This window comes from Equus caballus, chromosome 26, assembly GCF_041296265.1.
Source record: "Equus caballus isolate H_3958 breed thoroughbred chromosome 26, TB-T2T, whole genome shotgun sequence".
NCBI lineage: Eukaryota > Metazoa > Chordata > Mammalia > Perissodactyla > Equidae > Equus > Equus caballus.
Window position 1 is genome coordinate 8,574,471 of NC_091709.1, and position 21,320 is coordinate 8,595,790.

Consider the following 21,320-nt stretch of genomic DNA (forward strand, 5'->3'; position numbering starts at 1 on the left):
GCTACACAGATTAAGAAACTTTATTTGATAGACTGGCCTTATCAATCAATCAATCAACATACTAGTTGTATGTAAACAAAGGACTATTTCACTGTTGTAATCCAACAATATATGTGGGCTTTTATATGTGTTGACTGTCTTCTAAATCAAGGGATATTTAAACTATTGAATTATTTACTGAAATTTCTGAATATAATTAAACTCAGGATTCAAACATTATAATTCATAGTTTATAGGGCCTGCGAAGGTCATTGCCACATCTGCTTTACTAAAGTGAACAAACCTAGTGCCAGAAAATATCCATAGCAAATAAAACTCTTCTATTGAAAAATTAATTGCTGTTCACAACCCCTCATAATTTCAGTTTACAAATTTGAGTATTGTTTTCATGACTTTCTTTTAGAGCAAACAGAAGTTTCCTTATGTTTCCTCCCAGATCCTTACTTCGAGGATTTGTCCCAGGCCTCATAGTAGAGTACCATGCTTTCCTACTGGGTTTCCTCTAAAATTTGAGGCGCCATTTAAAAATAGAGATAGAAATGTACCTCCCAAGAATATCACAGAGGTTAATTGTAAGGTATTATGTATGAATATACCTGAAAAGGGAGAATCGAAAATAGAAAAGAACATCCATGAAGGAGTGAGCCACACTGGACCCTTTTCCACAAATTTATAAATTTAGTATAGCTCTGGTAATATGATCATTCCATGAATGATTCATTTCAAATTTGGAATGAATTATTTATCTATTTTTTAAGATATATATTTCAGAAGATTTGAAATTTAGAGCTTCTGTTAGGAGTATGATTGAGACATAGAAAAGTTGCTGGCAGTGCCTAGGAGCTGCTCAGTGACCACAGCTCCCGATACGTCACCAGTATCCATCCCCAAAGGAAGCATTTCTCACCCTGGGCACTGTCATTTTGGTCCAGATCATTCTTGGCTGTGGAAGGCTGCCCTGCTCACTGTAAGATGTTTAGCAGCACCCCTGACCTTCCACACTAGATGCCAGTATGCCCCGCCTCCTCGGTTATGACAACTAACAATATCTCCAGACACTGTCAGACATCCCCATGGGGCAAAATCAAAAATTCTTCCCTCCTTACCGCTCATCACATAGAGAACATTGCCCTAAATCAAAAGAGCAGGAATTTCCCTGCTGTTTGTGACACCCTGGATGGACCTTGGGGCATTATGCTAAGTGAAATAAGCCAGGCAGAAAAAGACAAATACTACATGGTATCACTTATACGTGGAATCTAAAAACGAAAAGTCCAACTCATAGAAACAGAGAGTAGAAAAGTAAGTGCCAAGGCCTGGGGGTGGGGAAATAGGGAGAACTTGGTACAAGTACGAACGCTCAGCTCTGAGATGAATAAGGTCTGAGGACCGAAAGTATAATATGATGACTCTAGTTGATAACACTGTATTGTGTAATTCAAATCTGCAGAGAGGAGAACTTACATGTTCTCAAACACTCGAAAAAAGAGGGGGATTGGGGCCGCCCACAGGATGCAGCAGTTAAGTGCACATGTTCCGCTTCGGCGGCCCCAGGGTTTGCCCGTCTGGATCCCGGGTGCAGACATGGCACCGCTTGGCAAGCCATGCTGTGGCAGGTGTCCCACATATAAAGTAGAGGAAGATGGGCACAGATGTTACCTCAGGGCCAATCTTCCTCAGCAAAAAGAGGAGGATTGGCAGCGGATGTTAGCTCAGGGCTAATCTTCCTCAAAAAAAAAAAAAAGGAGCAGGATTTTCAGTGATCTCATACAGTGTGATATCATCATTATAATTTTTTCCTCCGAAGTTTACATTCATATTTTAACCTAAAAACACATGCATTGCTATTTATTAGGATTCATCAACTGAAAAATCATGAGTTCAAAGTTGTTTCCAGCTATTGCATGTCTTTTTTTTGTGGAAAAGCTTGCAGACAATGATATCACCTTAGTTTTAACTATTTCCTTTAAAAACGAAACAAACACAAAATTAATCTATCTTTCTCATATTGAAAATGGCAATGATTAGGCAATAAAAATAATTAATTGAATCTAAAAACACAAACAATTATACAAGCAAGGATGTGAAATTCCAAATCTAAATTAACCACGCAATGTTTTTACTCAAGAATTTCACCAGTTTCTCAAAAAGACATGAATATTAATCTAATTTCCTAAATTAGTGCTACTCATTTCCTCACGGACATTATCATTAACACAGTATAGGGGGAAAATTCCAAGGAAAAATACACTATACATCACCACAGGACAATAATTCACATATTTGATTTTCCTTTTTTGCTTTGGGATTTTGAGGTATTAAAAATATCATGCTGTTGGGGAGATTTTTTTTTTTCCTTCCTGCAAGTTTTAATCATAAACTTGGAGAGCTTGGCTGGCTGTTTTAGGCTATTTAATGCATCAGAAAGGAAGTCAGAGCTGCAGGAAGATAGACCAGGAAAGCCACAAAGAGGAGGCCCAACTGCCTGAGCTGGCTCTCTGAGGCAACAGTCAGCCAAAGGAGAGACTGAACACCATTTGTGAGAAAATCAGGAGAGATTCCTAAGCAAAAAGGAGGTAGGAAGTTGGGCAAGAGATGGGAAAAGTCAAGAGGTGAGTTATCCTGAGGAGTGTTTCTTAAATTTAACGTGCTGAGGAATCACTGGGGGACCATGTTAAGGTGCAGATTTGGATTCAGAAAGTTGGGGTGGGGGGTGGCAGTGTGTGGCTGAGAGTCTGCATTTCAAAGACTCTCCCGGTTGTTGGTGTATGTACCACACTCTGTGGGGAGGGTTCTAGAGCACCCCTTGCCCAACAGATATCTGGAAGTAGAAGCACCAACTTTGTTTCATCACAAAATCTAGGAGATTAACAAGATCAAATGAATCCATTTATACTGCATTCTCCCCAAATTCGCAATATATAGAAATGTGTTTTCTTTATAGCTTCTTTAAAGGAAAACATGAGGTAGATTGTTGCTTTGATATACAAGTTACTTTCTTGTTGTTAAATATATACGTATCTATTAGTAAAATGTCACTGTGGTTGTTGCTTTTCATATATCCCTGGGCAGCAAGTTTCTACAGATATTATCTGATGGAGTAATGAAAAGCTAAAATTTTTAAGATCAAAATTACAGTGAAGTTTGAGTTTTGAATGATGAGTTTCAGATGAGTTTTCCAGCTCAGTTCTGAGTTTCAACTCACTCTCTATTGACTACACAGGATGTGCTCTCATACTCATCAATTGATTCCTTTTACACCTCTGGGAAAACCAAATCCTGGTTCTCTTCATATTCTCCCCTCTGCAGCAACTAACCAAGGCCTGAGCCTGTGATAGGTTTTGGCATCGTGTCAGCATCAAGGTGTACCGCGAGGAGAAGCAGACACGAGGATGACAGATGGATGAGGTAGCCCTGATGGAAAACACCCGTGCTGAAGAATAAGCTGGTAGTACCGTAAAAATCAGTATGTTTAGGCACAAAAGTCTAAAGACTGAACACCAGTACTAAGTGGAAGTAATTATAATCTCTTAGAAAAGAGGCCTAGTGTAGGAGGAAAAGGAATATATAAATTTGTTCCTATGACAAATATTTCAAAATAACACTTTGCATTTTCCACAGACTATACTTGGAAACAAAAAGGTATATTTTACACAACTTTGTAAGAACAAGAATTTTCCAAATGTATGACCCTTTTATTTTTTCTGCAAAAAGAGGAGGAAAATTTTTCACACAAAAAGCTCATCCTAAGCATTCACGTCACCAAAATACCGTACACCTTAGTAATCTGTGTCTGGCTTGGTGAAGTATGAAAGGTAGGTAAAAAGTTTAAAATTTAAAGGCAGCCAGACTTTTCCTAAATAGAATTTCCAGTCTTAAACTGATCTAGACAAGTTGCAGACATTTTACACAAAGAAATTAAGGCGACACAGGTTTGTACTGTTGACGCATATTGCCTGTGCCCCGGAACCATCACCAAGGCTGATTTTAACGCTGCAGCTCTGGAGGCTGCTGTCTCCAAATGCACTTTCCACAGTACCTCAAGTTCAGAATGTCCTCTCAATTCACCTATTCTGATCACATCACAAAACAAATGTTTGAGGATCACACTTAGATCTTCTGCATGATGCCAGTAACAATTACACTGTTTAATTCGTCCACTCAATCAATTGATAAATTCAGAAGGGAAGAAAGGATCCAAGTTCTCAAAAGTTTTATTGCACACAGATATTAGGCTGCTCTAGTCCATGTACTGAACACATTGATGCACGCTGCTGTGACCAGAGGCACAGGGTTTGCTTGAGACAACACACCAACAATTCCTCCTACTCTCCAGAGAGGCATTGCACAACGTCAGCTTCACTTTCAATAGTTGACCACACTCACCCCATGTGATGGGTAGGAGATCCAGCCCAGCTCCCCTTGGACTGTCTTCGAATCCAGCAGATTGACTAAAAGAAAATACAAATACACAAACACAGTTAAGAGGAATGAGTTCTTTCTGTCTGCCTGTGTCAAGTTAATGTTGTCTGTGGTTGTTGTTGCGATAACAACAGCTACATGTTCAAAACACATAACTCTGTTCTTCTTCATTAGAAGTAGGTAATGAGTATAAAAAGGGAATTACAGCAGAAAAGCAATCACAGGAAAAGTGAAGGGATGGAAAGTTTCTGCACCTTTTTTAGTTATGTTTGTTTACAAAGATAGGTTAATATTCAATATACTGATAGTCATTTTTGACAGAATAATTACAGATTTAAAAGGGAAACAATAAAAATGCTAAATAGGAAACGTTAATGCTAATATGATATCAAAATAACTGGAAAGATCATTACCTTTGATAAATTTACATATGATTTCACTAAAAATTAATTTCTTACATGTACTTCCATAAGGAATCAATATTTCTGTTTGTGCATATTTGATGTGGCATCTTCATTTTGTCCTGGCCAAGACCAAATGTGCTATTCTGTAATGTGCATTTTTTAATACTATAGAAATTGTCTACTTGCATTTAACAAACAAAATGCTTAGCTACCAACTTGAGGAGAAACCAAAGCAAAAATCCGCATGAGAATATTGCCTGTGTAAAGCTTCACCTATTTAAAGAAGGTATTGTTACCCGAAGGCTTTAATGATTTTACTCAGACCTTTGTGCTAATTATTAAAAACCCAATGAATAATAAAACTCAACATGAATGTGGTTGCCTTTCTAATACAGGCATGTGCTGCAGAACAATGTTTCGGTCAGTGACGGACAGTATATGGGACAGTGGTCTGACCCACCTACGTTTGTGTAAGCACACTCCATGATGTTCACACAACGACAATATCGCCAGAACATGTCTTGTCATTAAGCAATGCATGACTGTATATTATTAAAAGAGAAAGGTAAATGGCTTATTTTCAACACAGAGAGTATTAATTTGTAATGGATTAGAATTTAAAATATAAAAAATGACTTCAAGTTTAATTAATAACAAAGGGCTCACTTTGATTGTCGATCTGTTAAATAATGGAAACTATGGTTTCCCTGCATTCTTCTTCTAAAGTGGAAAGCAATCCCATGATTGACTAATGGAAGATGCAGAGGAAGTTTACATAAAATACACATGTGTTATTAACGTGAGCCAGAGCAGGTGAACCAATAAATAGAATAAGAAGCAGTAATTTTCCAGAGTTCCGTATATTCCTAAATCAAAGCACAGTGTTAATACATGCACTGCACATGCCCATGTGTTGTCAATAAAGTGTTTCCTGATGCATGAAAAGCACCACTATTTCTTTAATCATCCCAATTAATCTCTTATAAAGGAAATATTCATCTTATAAAATGTTAAGAAAAAGAAGTAATATATTTGGTGGATAGAATTGTAAATTTTCAAGCATTGCTTTTCAAAGGAAGATAGTTGGTTAGCTAGTTAGATGATAAATTACTAGGTGAATATAACAAGGTAACTGATCGTTAAATTAAAAGAGATAATATTCTTAAAGTTAGATTTCATACATTTTGCTAGTAAAAGAAAAGCACATAAAGTTAACCTATCTTTGAATTCCTTAAATATTAAAGTTTTTTTCTCACAATAAATTATTCCCAATGAGAAGTCATTATATGAAAAAGAGGCTGAATGCATTACATAGTGCAATTTCCATAATGGAATTATTTCCCAGGACACCAATGCAGAAATTAACAGTATGTTTAATTGTATTGAAATTATCTCTCAAAAATAACTAAAAAAAAACCCCTCTATTGATTACTCAATGTTACAGATAATAGTTCAGATTAATCAATGTTAGAAAATTTTTGAAAATGTGAGACTACATCCTCACCTTTAAATTAAAGTATGCTACCAACATTCATTCTGATAAACACATGCCTAGTTGAATTGCTGGTTCTATCGCAGTCATCAGTTGATTCCTCTGAGTTTTACATAAGATTTGCATAGAATTTATAGTGCCAGTATTCATAAATCATTAGGGCCTATTTGCAATGTCTTCAGAGGTTTAAATGATTCAATGTATTTTCATGTATATGTAATAATTGAACATGTACTAAATGACAAATATACGTCACTGCACATGCTATGATGAATGGCTGATTTAATTTCAATATTAGTAACCAAAGGAAAAAAGTGTTTGAGGCAAAGAAGATATGAATATTGTCTCCATTTAGTAAATTACTCATTGGAATGTAGGTTGTTAACTAAATAACTAAATATCCTTAAGTTTTCTCTGATGATCATGATGAGGAAAAAGGACTGGACTAATGTCATCAGCATTTGATTTCTATCAAAGGAGGACAGCTAAACCCAAAAGAATTTTATCACCTATCAATTAAAATAAGTGTAATAAATTCATTAAATTTATTGCATTAACTCAGAAATTGAATTTTTTGTGCCTTCCACTTAGTATGAATGAGGAAAACACAATTAGCACCATTACTTATGATTCTGGTTCTGTTGTCTAGCAAACATAATTATATCTTCCCTAGTTATCTCACAATGTTGCTGTGATGATCATATGATATAAACGTATTTAAAGGCACCATGAGTTTATAACATGCTATACAGATTCAATGTTCTTTTAAAATTAATGCATTAACTAACAACAGCTCCCTTTTGGCTTCTGAACTATATTTAAAATCAACCATCAATATATGACCTAACACAGAAGAATAGTGACATCAAAACATTTTTTAAAAGAGTTTATTTTCAGTTTATAAGGTGCCTTTAGTTTATAGCCAAATGAGAACAACACAATCAAAGAATTCTAGCCACTTTAAAGTGAATGATTGTTAAACTGGGACTTCCCACAACAGAAACCTCAGGAATCCTGTAGTGTGTTGTATAGTGATCTGAGTGTAGCATGATTGAGATATGAAGAGGAGAGAGTTAATGGGATTTGAAAGTCAACCTGTTGTGGGTGATTCCTCTGGATACATAGACTAAATCTAACATTGCAATACATGTCTTAACCCCACACTGATGCAGGCAAGAACTTTGGTTACTGTTTATCTTCCTAAAAAGATACAGGCCTGATCACAGCTTCCAAGTGTTGCCACTGGTCAAATGCCAGGGCAGACAGAATAAGCAGACAGAACTGTGATGCACAAATATTGTATTGTAGTCTGAGTTTTAATGACAATTTGCAATATAGAAGGTATATTTCAATCCCTGTAAAAATTGAGTTTACCATTATGAATTTTAACAAAAACAAATTAGGAAATTATTCTTAAGGGTAGGTGAGAATATATGGGCGACTTAATTCTTTAATGATTCCCTCATGCCAGGTTATTTGCCAAAGATATAAATTGTCCCTTACCAGATTTCATATTCTAATGGTGCGATATCCAAACATTTTTGGTTTTCAACAGGAAGCATATCATTTCTTTAATTTCAAAATATGTTCTATTCAAAGCAGTATGTGGCATACATTAACTTAAAGTGATTTAAATTTGACAGATTTTTAAATGTTATGACTTTATTTAAGGTGAGACACAAATAGGTGCTTTTTGGCAAATAGTATTTGGAAATCACTGTCCGCAGTGTGGATGGATATGGTTCTAGGTTTCTTTCATATACCTTACTCTGCGAGTCTTACTGCTTTTAAATAGAAGAGATGTATGAATAGGTGAAGGAGTTTATATTCATGAAAACGGTAAGAAAATCCTTACTCAGGCTTCTTGAGTTGGCTTTCACGTGGGCACTAACTTGAGACTTGCTGGACAAGAGGCTCTGTGGCGTCTGATGGGAATTAGAAGGTATAGAATGAAGGAAAGTAATAAAAACAAATAGAGATTAAATTGGCCCAAATTAGTTGTAAGTACTTCTGGAAAGGAGGAAACCTTGCTATCCTTCCTGCCGCTGGTCTTTACGTCCTTTTCCCATTCAGCTGGATTGTGGAGTTAAGATGCCCAGGAGCCTTGTTCTTGCTTTTCCTTTCTTATCCTCCATGAGGATGGAGAGACACAATCAAAGGTCCACACCTGCATTCACTGGTATTGACAATGCCACGAAGAGCTTCTGTACCAAGAACTTACACCACCTTTCCTGCTTACTGATAACAATGCAACGAAATTTTTCTAAAGGACTCAGTTATTAAAATAAGTTTTTAAAACAAATGTTCCCCGTTAGTGAGGACAGATTAAAAACTTTTGGTATATCTTAACAACAAAAAAACAAACAACCCGATCGAAAAATGGGCAGAGGACATGAACAGACATTTCTCAAAAGAAGATATGAATATGGCCAATAGACACATGAAAAGATGTTCATCATCGCTAATCATTAGGGAAATGCAAATCAAAACTACACTAAGATATCACCTTACACCCGTTAGATTGGCAAAAACATCCAAAACCAAGAGCGACAAATGTTGGAGAGGTTGTGGAGAAAAAGGAACCCTCATACACTGTTGGTGGGAATGCAAACTGGTACAGCCACTATGGAAAACAGTATTGAGATTTCTCAAAAAGTTAAAAATAGAAATACCCTATGACCCAGCCATCCCATTACTGGATATCTATCCTAAGAACCTGAAATCAGAAATCTCAAGAGTCCGTTGCACCCCTATGTTCATTGCTGCATTATTTACAATAGCCAAGACGTGGCACCAACCTGCATGCCCAGAAACTGATGATTGGATAAAGAAGATGTGGTATATATACACAATGGAATACTACTCAGCCATAAAAAAAGACAAAATTGGCCCATTCACAGCAACGTGGATGGACCTCGAGGGTATTATGTTAAGTGAAATAAGCCAGTCAGAGAAAGACGAACTCTATATGACTCCACTCATAGGTGGAAGTTAATATATTGATAAGGAGATCTGATCGGTGGTTACCAGGGAAAACGGGGGGTGGGGGGAGGGCACAAAGGGGTAAGTGGTGTACCCACAACATGACTAACAAAAATGTACAACTGAAATCTCACAAGGTTGTAATCTATCATAACATTAATAAAAAAAAAAAACTTTTGGTATAAATTTCTGGAGTTTTCACTCTTAGAGAATCATTAACACATCAACATTTATTCAAAGGCATTTCAAAGTTCTGACTCATAGTGACTATTTGTCCACTTAGAAAGACTGAGAATTAAAGGAAATGTTCACATCTTGTAGATTAAGTACTGCAAATACACAGACAGTGCTAAAATAACTTTTATTTTTTTTAAGATTTTTATTTTTTTCCTTTTTCTCCCCAAAGCCCCCCGGTACATAGTTGTATATTCTTTGTTGTGGGTGCTTCTGGTTGTGGCATGTGGGACACCGCCTCAGCGTGGTTTGATGAGGAGTGCCATGTCTGCGCCCAGGATTCGAACCAATGAAACACTGGCCACCTGCAGTGGAGCACGCAAACTTGACCACTCAGCCACGCGGCCAGCCCCTAAAATAACTTTTTAAATGAAATGCCACAATTTCTTACTGAAGTGGAAGATCTTTTCAATTTTCTAACAACACATCAATATGCTTTGTGGTAATGCTATAGTTGCACTTTATGAAAATATTACTATAAAAATTGGCAAATAATCATTTTAAGGTGAACAGTAGGATATAATGGCTAAAGAATTTCAGACTTTTACAAAATTAAGTATGTTTTCCTGTAAAACATTCAGTTATAAGGTGCCTTTAAAGTCAATTGCAAATAACTATGAAACCATTACAACAGAAAACAAACCCATTTGATATGATGTAATTACGTCCTGCTTTTACTAAAGAAAGATGACATGTCCTTGCTTGTTCCCACCATCGCTGTCATTATTCCTGCCACATTTCTTGTCACTACTCATCTTTATCATTTTCATCACTTTCTGTTATAAAAAGAGCACCTTTGCTCTAGGTTACAGACAGCAGAAGGGTCCTTTAATCAGCTTCTAGGTTATACTTAGATGTTGCAAACAGAAGAAAATGATACAGGAAGTAATAGATTCTGTTCTTCGTGTTTTAATTCTCTGTGTAGTACTTTGGTCAACCGTAGCACGGAATCAAGAAATTAAGATGTAGTTTCTGACAGGAGTCCAACAAAGCTCAGTTTTCCATTTTTACTGTATACACCAGGGTATGCCCGCGAGAAGAACTTTAGAGAAGTCAAAGTTTTGTTGATATACATACGTATTTCAACATGACTTTTATCTGCTGTGATTACACTTTCTTAGTTTAGCTGCTTCTGTGGGCTTCCTGTTTGTGTTTATGTCCAACTAAACAGAATGAAAACATTCTTCAATAGATCTAGTTAGGCTTGGATTTCATAGACTAAAAATTATAAAAAATGTTTTTAGACTATAAATGAAGTCAATGATACTTTATTAATTGTGTGCAGATCAAAACTCCTGTAAACTGTGAAATTTAAGTCAATAGGCATTTTGTGTCATAGAAATATGAATTTATAATTCATATCCATACATCAAAGGACCAGTTAAAATTATTACATAAGAATTAAAGAAAAAATTTTGTAGTGCTAGACATTTCTGTGAAAAATGTCTTTTGTCACATGGCATCTTAATGGCTTCTTTATGTGATATAAGCAGATTTCTGGACTTGGTGATTTACTATCAACTTATTCTTTCTTATGAGCTTTTCCTCCTGGGCGATAATTTTGGATTTACTTCTGCACAGGCCCTGACTACAGAAGAGACTAATTAGCCGCCTCATCTCAGTCTTGGCCCACAGCAGGGAGAACTCCTTGCAATCAAAACACAGTCTCACAGTAAGATGTCCATGTTTTCATGACTAGAGCAGTTTAGTGAAACAACAGAAGCACAGACCAAAGTTCAACTTGAAACCTGGGTGCTTTAGGAAACATAAACCCTATGCTGTTTCTGAAGTGTTAATTTTTTTACTTTTTAATCAGAGAACTCTAAAGGTCACACTGATATTAATACTATTATGAAGAAAACAGCTATCAAAATATCAGTGGGGAATGTGTTCTTATAACAAAATAATCCTTGCTCATAAATGACTGGGGACGTTCTCCCATCAGTGGAGTTCCAGGGCATTAAGCACGGGAGCTTCACGCACAGCCCCTAGAAGAGCAGCCCTCTTTGTCTCTGTGCTTTGTCAGGATTATGAACCATTTAGACAAGGGAAATGCGCTTCCCAAAATGTAAATTACTGCAAGGAGAACATTAACGATTATGTAAACACTGCACTTTTTCAATACATTTTTGCTGTTTAGAGCATTCTAGAAATAGAACTTGTTTATTTCTAATTCTGAAAGACTTCTTTGACACATTAAAATGTGAAAAATGAAAAAGTACTATTCAATTATGAAACTATATAAATAATCACTAAGGCAAGGAGGTGCTCAAACTTTAGCATATACATTTTACTTTCACACCATAAATTCAGGCTGTCTTGGTGTATATTTTTCATCATATTATCATAAAATCTTGATTACCAACCTTCAAGTACTAAATGAAAGCTATCTGTTCAGTCAGGGCTTAACTGACGGCTGTGGAAATCGAACCAAACAAGCAGATTGGCCTCGAAAACAACTCCAATGTAATATTTCATTTAGAAATAAAAATGCACCTGAAAGTCCCTTCCACATAAAGATTCAAAATTTGAGCATAGGGAACATAAAGTGCAGTGTTGAAATTGTTTCAATTTAAAAACATTCTCTGGACATGTTTATATCACAATTTTTTTTTTCTTTCCAAAGAAGCTCATTGTAGAATAAATAAATAGGTTAAATTTCTGGACTTTATGTCATACATCATGACTGACGTCACAGTCACAGACACACACATATACTCATACTCATACTCTTCGAGGTATAAATATGGGTCTTTACAAAGGCCCATGAATGATCAAATAAGTTTCCACATGCTCATCAGTTTAATTTAAAGCCCAAGCCCTTTCGCTCCATCTTAGGAGCATGGTGTCAGCAGAAAGTACCAAGCTTGTGCCGGTGATAGTCAGAGAGCTTTTAATTGATCACCAGAAGAGAAGATAGAGTTCGGACTAACTTCAATGCACTTTCCCCTGGCAGTGTGGTCATACTATGATTAGCACCTATGGAAGCTTATATTTGGGGACGATTATTTTTTGACGTTCAATCATTTGTGTTTCCAGTACACTAACATGCGCACACGTGTACATGCGTGTACTCACACAGAATTTACATTGAGCTTAGATGTCTGCTTATCAAGAATAGATGTTTCTGAAGGTTCAGTTCTTTCAGAAGTGATTTTTAATTTTGTATATATTTATTACTCATTCATTCAAATTATTTTTAAAGTTTTCTAGTCACATGCAATAACAAAAAATCTGGGTTCTAATCATCCTCACCACGTGAAATTAGGCAAATCATTTAATCTGCTCTTCCTTGTTTTTATTATTATTTTTGTTATTAACTTTTATCTTAAAAAAATCTTCCATGTTTCCCAGGGGCCCTGTTTTGGGAAGCTGACTGCACCCTTCTCTGAAGACTTACATTGCATTTTTCACAATTTTTCTCTTTAAGTTAAAACACAATTTTTTATGTAAGTATTAATTTTGTGGTCATCGGTCCCACTAGAGTTATCTTCAAGGGCATGGAGTCTCCCATTCCCCACAATCTTCCTTTCTAGCATCCAGTATGTAACTAATCCTTAGCTGTGCACTGTGTTTGGTAAATAAACAAACACAAACAGTAAATTATAATATGAAAGATGAGTTAAATTTTTTCTTAACATTTTTCTTGTTTTATTGTAATGGTTTTTGAATTTATGCCTTTGAAAGTAAATTTAGGGTTCCAAAGTGTTCACTACTGGGTTTAGAGTAGTAAAGCTACTACAAACCTGGCCAAACACACAATGAAATATTCTTAATTAGTTTCCCAATGATCACCTTTGGAAAGGGAAATTGAGAGGGCCACTACAAATCTTATATGTGTTTAGTTTTTTCTCTTCTCTAATTGTATACAAAATTTTTAAAGATATTAAAGTGCTTAGAAGGATTTTGGACATCACTTATAAGCAAAACTAAGAAAAACTTTCTTTATTCAACGTACAAATGTTTAAGGAAAGCAGATGTGCCTCAAAACACGAGGAAACCACCGCTCTGAGCAGAGATCAATCCAACTGGTTTAGTCAGATGAAATGTCCATAAATTACAATTAAAATCTTTTTTCAAAAAACAAAAACTATCAAAGCATTATAATTTCAGATTAGAAATGTCAAGAACACCACAATAAAATTCAAATTTATCTTTTTTGAGTGATCTAATGTAAATGAGTATTAACTTATCTGTGGTGGACCAGATAGTAAAAGTAAACCAAGAGAAAGATGCTGTTCCCTTTATTCTGCCTCTTTAAAAACACTTTCAATATCTGGCAATAGCCGTATTTGACAGAGTTTATATACTTAATAAAAAAGTAACAACCCAATTTAAATTCTATTTATAGTTTCTCTGATTATGCCAGTTCTTTACATTCCATTAAAATGCAAAATCTACCATAAGTAGCTTTGGCATATTGAAGGGAAAAATCACAATTTGGACATAACTCCAATTTGATGTCATCTTTGATTATTTTAGGTAGTTTAGAAGTCCAGTTGGGGAAAATTAACAATATTAGGTAGTGATAGATAACTTAAACAAATGGTTGTTTTTCTTTTTTCTCATTACCAACTTGTAATTCAGAAAAATATAATTTCATGTTCCAAAAGGTACATATTCATCCATAAAACTTTTCCCACAGTGTGGAAACAGTTCAATTTTGCAAGGGGACAATACTACTGGTGACACATACACAGACCCCCACACACATATACACACACAGGACTGCAAACAGACTTTTCATCAGTGGTGTTCTGCTTACCCAGAGAATTATTTAGATAACCCACGTGGAAGCCATTGCAAATCAGCTTCCCAGCCCCACTTATCCTCAGAGTGAAGACTGCTGTCATATGCAATAAAAAACAAATGCACCCTCTACAAACTACAAACTCATTATTGCTAAAATACATTTAATATCAGGTAATAAATATATGTTAACTACTAACGAGCTGTCCTCTCTTTCCCTTAGTCACCCTGACATAGAAAACATCTAAATGTCATATTGATTGGAAACCAATCAACTTTACTACTGGAGAAATGTTAATTTTAAAGCCTTATATATATTTTTATTATTATATTATATATTTATTATATATATAGTGTGTGTGAGAGACAGGAAGATTTTCCCTGAGCTAACATCTGTGTCAATCTTCCTCTATTTTGTATGTGGGACACGGCCACAGCATGGTTTGATGAGTGGTGTCTAGGTCTGCACCCGCTATCCAAACCTGTGAGCCTGCGAACCCAGGGCCACAGAAGGGGAGCACACAAACTTAACCACTATTCCACCTGGCTAGCCCCTAAAGCCTCATACTTTTATCAGGAGACAGCGGGTGTCACTCTTTACTGGGCCTGCGGATATTATTCACCTATCTTTATTATTTGAAAGAAGATAAATTAACCTGCTCTTAAGGAGTATATAAAATTCAAGATGAAACCATTTTGAGATTGATTAAATAGACATGAAGCAGTGAAATAAACCCAGACTTCTCCCTTTGCTCTTGTTCCTTTGGAGACTCTACCATGTAATGTGTCAAGATTTTTATCTTAAAACAAGAGGCAACTCAGTTTGGAGACTTTAAAGTCAAGTTTACATTTTCTTGATTTGAGAGAGTTCTGCAAACTCAAATATGACTAAAAATTTTTAAAGTAGGGAAGGCAGTTGTTGACTTTAATTCTCCAAAAGCAAGAAAAAAAGTTTGTTGCTAAGCCTTCACTTTTGCTCATGGAAAATGTGCCAGTAGCTTTAGTGGTTGGGTGATTCCCTGGGACATCAAGGACAATGTGTTAGAATACCTTTTTTGCCTGTCACAGTGAAGAAGGCAGGACACGGAAAGCAGCTTTCAGATTGGGAAGCCTGATGTCATCAATATGCTATTTTTGCTCTTTGCCAGGTTAACAGAATTTATTGCAGCAATTAATGCAAAACACATGTGCTGAAATACCCGTATGAAAAATACGATTGCCCCCAACTTCATTTGCTACCTTTCAAAACCCTGTTTTAGCTACCTTTTCTCAATGCCTCCACTTAAAGAAAGTACACTGTTTTTATGAAAGAGGAGATAAATCATGATAATTTATTTTCTCATCTTAAGTAATTTATAAATTGTCTTTTAAATGGAGAATAGTTTTCACTAGGAGTAAAGTTTACTTTTGAGACCATGTTCTATTTTTCCCCATTACCGTGAAAATTCCAACAGCTAATTAACACTCCATTTTTATTATATAAAACCCTGAATAATAACATTTGGGTTATATTGAGAATTGTCTCACAACCTCTGTGTGTGGAATTCCTGACAAAATCTTCTTTCCAGTGTAAGGGAAGGAGTGTCTGAGAGTCAGGAACTGAAGACAGAGGTCAAGAATGTGTGAGGGAGACATCGCAGGGATTTTCTCCTACTTCTCCGTTTACATCGAATTTTCTTTAAATTGTTCCCGTAGTGCGTCCCCCACCCATGCAAATAATCCTAGCTTATGAGTGTGAACACTTTGCAGTTTCTAAGTACTCTTTGAAGTACTTCTTTGAAAGTACTTTGAAGTACAATTTTTCACTCCAATATTCTGGGTATTTCTGAGTTATTCTTGTAAAGTCACAAGATGAAAATGAGTATAGTCCCGGGGCATTAAGGCTGAGAAGCTGGTGCAGTCCCGAAGAGAAGGTCGCCTCCCTAATTCACAGGCATTTGTGCACAGGAGAAAACTTGGGAAAATTAAGACCCAGACAAGCGAGGGCCTGGCTCAGGAGCCACTTTGCTATGATTCGTTTCCTCAATTGGAACGATGGGAGACGTCCTAGTACCCACTGCGGCGCCGCTTTAATGATGACACGAGGTCTGGTGAGCAGTGAATACTAAGTTGAGGGAAAAAAATCTAAGCAGGGAAACTGTGTGCAATTGTTATCTCCATGTTCGGTATGACACTGAGACCGTATTTAGTCTTGGAATCCCCTGGATTCAACAACTCTTATGAAAAACACTAAAGATCCCATAAGACCATGGAAACATCAGCATCCTCCAACTCCTGACCTACCTCGATTCGCCTCCCCCAGAAACCCTCTCTGGCCCATTCCAGGTTTACTTCCAAAATCAGAAGAGGAAAAAATCTTATTTTAATGAAATGGTGCCAATCAAATATGGTGCTGTGGTAGAAAACAGACAACTTCCGCTTGTGCACGGGGGAAACCCTATGGAACATGCCCCCTAGCTCTCCCGAGGGTCCTAACAGGTGGCATTAGTAGGTGACTTCAAAGAAAACTGAAAAGCAAGCGACCCCATTTTAGTGTAGGACGGAAGGACTGAAGGAAAGGAGACCGTCCGCAACATCAAGAGAGAGCGCAGGAGCTGGGCGGAGGCCGCGAGCCGGACCCGCCGGCCCAGGCGCTGCCGCGCGTCCCCGCCGCGCGCGTCCCCGGCGCCTCCCCGCGCGCAGCGTTCTAGGAGCCCCAGGACGACGCCACCTCCGCCCTCTGTCACCTGCTGGGCCCGGGAACGCGGAGGGAAAGGGGACCTCGCCACCTCCGAGAGCCGAGCTGGAAAGGCTGGCCGTGGCGGCGGGGTGGCAGGTGACACCGATCTCGGGGCGACTCCGCTGTGACGGGCCGCTCGCGCCTGCTGGCCGCGCCTCCTGCGCTCCCTGGGCGGCCCGCGCCCAGGACAGGCGAGGCCGGGGCCGCGGCGGCAGCAGGGGGCGCCCCCGGCCCCGCCGCCCCAGCCCCGCCGCCCCAGCCCGACCCTCGGCCGGCGCCAGAGCCTGGCCCCCAGGAACCCACCGGCCCGAGAGGGCTGCGGTCCCGGGCGCGCGGACCCGGAGTTGGGGTTTCCTGATCTGATCTTTAATCCGATGCAGAGAGGAAAGTAGTGAACAGCTGGGAGACCCCGCGTGCCTTCTGCACCACTGAGCCGGGGCCTCGCGGCGGCGAATAGTTTGAGGTTAGGACGCCCTGGTGGTGGGTGTGGTGGCAGCGAGGGAGCGCCTGCTCATCTCTCTGCTGCCACACTGCTGTCACTACCCGTAAAGCCCTTCTTCGTGCTAAAATTTCTCAGGGCACGCTTTCGAAATGTAATCAATATTGCAGGATCGAACGTGGGAGGGGTAAGGCGAAGGAAAAGCATCGCCGTCCTCCCCTCCCGTGGCCCACCGTCCATGGCTAAGATTGTTCACGTTTGTTTGTACAGTGCTGCCGCTTGTTTTCCCCCTCTTTGCTCGCCTATTATTCTGACTTCGCCGTGTTGGTTTGGATTATGTGGATTTTCACCCTTTGCTTTGACTGGAACAGCAGGACATGGTTTAGAAAGTGAACGGTGGGAGGGGGTTCCACACCCAGGGCTTCCAGCTTAACAACCTCCCTCCACGTTGGACGCTTTAATTGCGGAACTGGTTTTGATTCCATCAGCCCTCCACATGCATTCGCCCAGGCATCCAAACGGGGAAGCATTCCTTGACTAACACTCGTAAAACTTCCCTGGACAAAATATTTTCTTCTGGGGAAAAATCAAAAGTGTGCACGCTTCGGAGGAGAAACAAACAAGCGCGTTCCCCTCCCCCTTCTTTGTAAGTGTGCAGGGTTTTTAGGGATTTGATAAAAATTGATTAGCCAGATGTTTTAAGTGATAAATATTTTCCCTTTAAGCAGAAGATTTATATACTAACGTTGGCTTTAGAACCTCTGCACTTCCCTACCTCTCCTCTTTCTAATCAACTTTTTATTTTCTTTTCCCTTGCAAAGACTTTTTTTCTTGGTAATCGACCCCCCTGTTTCATTTCAAAGAAAGCTAGTAGGAAGCAAACTAAAACTTGCTGACTCCTAGACTTTTCCAGGAGAAAACCCTCCTGCTGGATTCCAAGAACTACCTGATATTGGGCAGCTGGTAACAGCCCAAGGAGTAGAATCAAGGGGGCGCATGGCCCACATACTGATTCCGAGGAGGAGGGTCTCTCTCCATTGATTTGTGGCTTGGAATCCTTTGCAGTTTATAAATGTCACAACATTACTTTTACTTCTAAAGTCGTTACAGAGAAATTATCTAAGGTTTTCAAATTTTTGAGAAATAAATTTCAAATCTCGATTGGTGGGATACCTGGGTGAATAATACCGTGAACGTTTCACACCACCAGTCAACCCTTTATTTGAAAAATCTGTGGGAAGCTACTTGTGCACTTGGTACAAGCCCCTCATTGTCCCTCCCTGGTGACAAAATCCAGATCTTTGAAAACAGAACCAAAAAGGGGAGACCTGCATCTGTTCTTCTAAAAGGTTTATCAAACAGAAATGAAAAGAGCAAGGATTATTAGATGTTTTATAGGAGAAATGTGTATATTAAAAAATAAGCAAAGTTGAGGATCTTGACAGCAAATGATTTGTAAAACAGTGTTCTTCCAAGAAATACATATTTCCCCTTCTAATATTTATGCCAACCAAAATCATTGGAAAATGACTAAAATCAAAGGTAACTCACATCACAGATTTCTTACTAAGTAAATGTCTGTAAGAACTTATCGAGTTTTGATGATTTGTGGAAAGTTTTATTAATACTTTCTTGAAGATTTTATGACTTGGAAAATGTAACTCTCAAGAACAGTTCTTGCTGTTTCCATTTGTGTTGAAGTTAGTAAATCAAATATACTGTGGAAATATGTTTTGCTTTTAAAAATCCTTTGCATATGTAACTGATTATTTGATATTTAAAAATTGCATATATTTTATTTCAGGAAAATTCCAAAGTTTCAGATACGGTTTTAACATTTAGTGATCTTTATAAAGAATGTTATTGTGAGAAAGTATTAACAGTGAGGGACTCAAAAAAAACACCACAATTTGAATATTAAAATGTGGATAATATATAAACACGATAAAGAATCTTACTGAATCCTTTCTTGAAAAATAAGTTTCTGAAGAGTCAAGGTAAAACTACTAAGTTTATATGAGCAAGGAGCAAACCATGATTATATTCAAGAAAGAAAAACTTCGCGTGAAACTGCCTAAACCCATTAAACAATGCAAAAAACCCTCTAAGTTCTGATTGTGTACAGTATTTTGTTTAAAATTTTTATATTCATTTTAAGTGCTCCTTATTGTGGCTCCCAATTCCTAGTCTTTCATGGGAAAGACACTTTCTATAAAATGCAGCCATGATCTGACACATGGCAATGGTGTTTCATTATACATAGTTCCCATTTTATAGATTCAATTGCTTCTGAGTTATAAATACATCCAATTGTCTTTGTATCTTAAAATAGGCGGAATAATGATATCAACTATAGCACCAATGATAAAAAAGTATAAAATTGAAAATGTTGATAGTTATAGTGAACCTGGCTTGTATTTATAAACCTATTGTTATTGTCAGAATATTTACTATTTAAAAGAGTTTTAAAATGCTCATTTATGACAAAGACTAGAATGGTATGATGTATGAAACACGAGTGAGGAGATGGGGTATCAAAGTGGACAGTTTCCCCCCTTGAATTATTATTATCAATATTAGTCTTTAGGAAGATACAGATTCAGATTGAATTAATTTCATGATAGACTTTGTGAGGTTACAAGAAGTTTCCATCAGGCACAATCTAAATATTATCACAGCAATTGAGGTTGTCAGTAAAAGCTTAAACAAATTTGCTGATAATCCTGTTAATGACCTAGGTCAAGTGTTAACTGTTGCAGGTTATAAAATAGTGAAATTCAGGTTTCTCCTACCTCCAGGCAAACAGCACAGTTATAACTATTGGAGGGTGGGAAGGGTGAGCTATTAGGAGAGCTATTAAATTACAAAAATGTATAAGGCATTCAATTATTCAGTCTAACACATTGAAATGCTATTAAAAGCAAATGTAAATCCTCTTCTAAAAAATTTATAAAGATGATATGATAGCTCAGTTCTCTATTTATGTTTCCATCACAATGTATTCTTATTTGAGATGTGTCTACATAAAAAATGACATCAATCATAGTAGTTTCTAAAAAGAGAAAAACCATTATTGAAATATTTATTGTCTCCCCCATTTGCCTGATACTCAAAGGGCAGCATACAGTGTTCATCTATGAGTTTGACTTTTCAGTATTAAACAATCACACAGTCTCCTCCAGTACTTAGGAGATTTATGGTCAGTGAAATACATTTCATGGAAACAGTGTCCCAGCCACTCCAATAAACGTCTTCCAAAATAAGTAGTATATAAATATGTAGATTTAATTATATTCACTTTAATTTTGGAAACCCTGATTTCCAAAATAAAGAGCTCTATGGGTAAACGTTACTGCAATTTTCAAACATTTTGGATAGAAAAATGATTTAGTGTATTATGTACCAATGAATAAGCAGTGCACTCTGCCGCAGACTGCTTCAGACACAGAGAAGTGTTGGATGAGTACTTCATCCAGTGCCGGAAAGGACTGAGCTGATAACAGTTGATACTTCACTTTGTATCGGGTTTTAACTACTTTCCAGAGCTATTTCTATTTATCACTATCATCATCGTCTAGCATGGGAAGAGGAGCAAATATATGAACTTTTCTAATAACAATAGTGTAGCGGTTCTATTGTCTTGAAAAGTAGTTGATTTCCCATTGGAAGTCTTTTCTTGGTGTGTCATGTAAACAGACCTGATAAGATTTTAATAAAGTTCTATGCAGCTTTTGTAAAGTTTCTGTTTATGTATAGAAGGCAATTCTTGATTTAAGATATCAGTGAAATTATGAATAAACTATTTTCATTGAGGCAGATAGAAAGTATTGTTGGAATCACTTTCTTGAAAGCATATTAGAAAGTTATCTGTAACTGGAT

The 21,320-nt window shown here is 37.4% G+C and overlaps 1 protein-coding gene across 2 annotated transcripts in view; it reads right to left on the minus strand.

The window, feature by feature from the left end:
- EPHA3 (EPH receptor A3) overlaps nucleotides 1-21,320 on the minus strand; it is a 368,458-nt gene that overhangs the window by 344,211 nt on the left and 2,927 nt on the right. For both annotated transcript variants that reach the window (XM_001501427.7, XM_005606092.4), the window contains exon 2: nucleotides 4,387-4,451. In XM_001501427.7, the coding sequence (XP_001501477.3) occupies nucleotides 4,387-4,451 (65 nt within the window). The remainder of the gene's footprint in view (nucleotides 1-4,386; nucleotides 4,452-21,320) is intronic.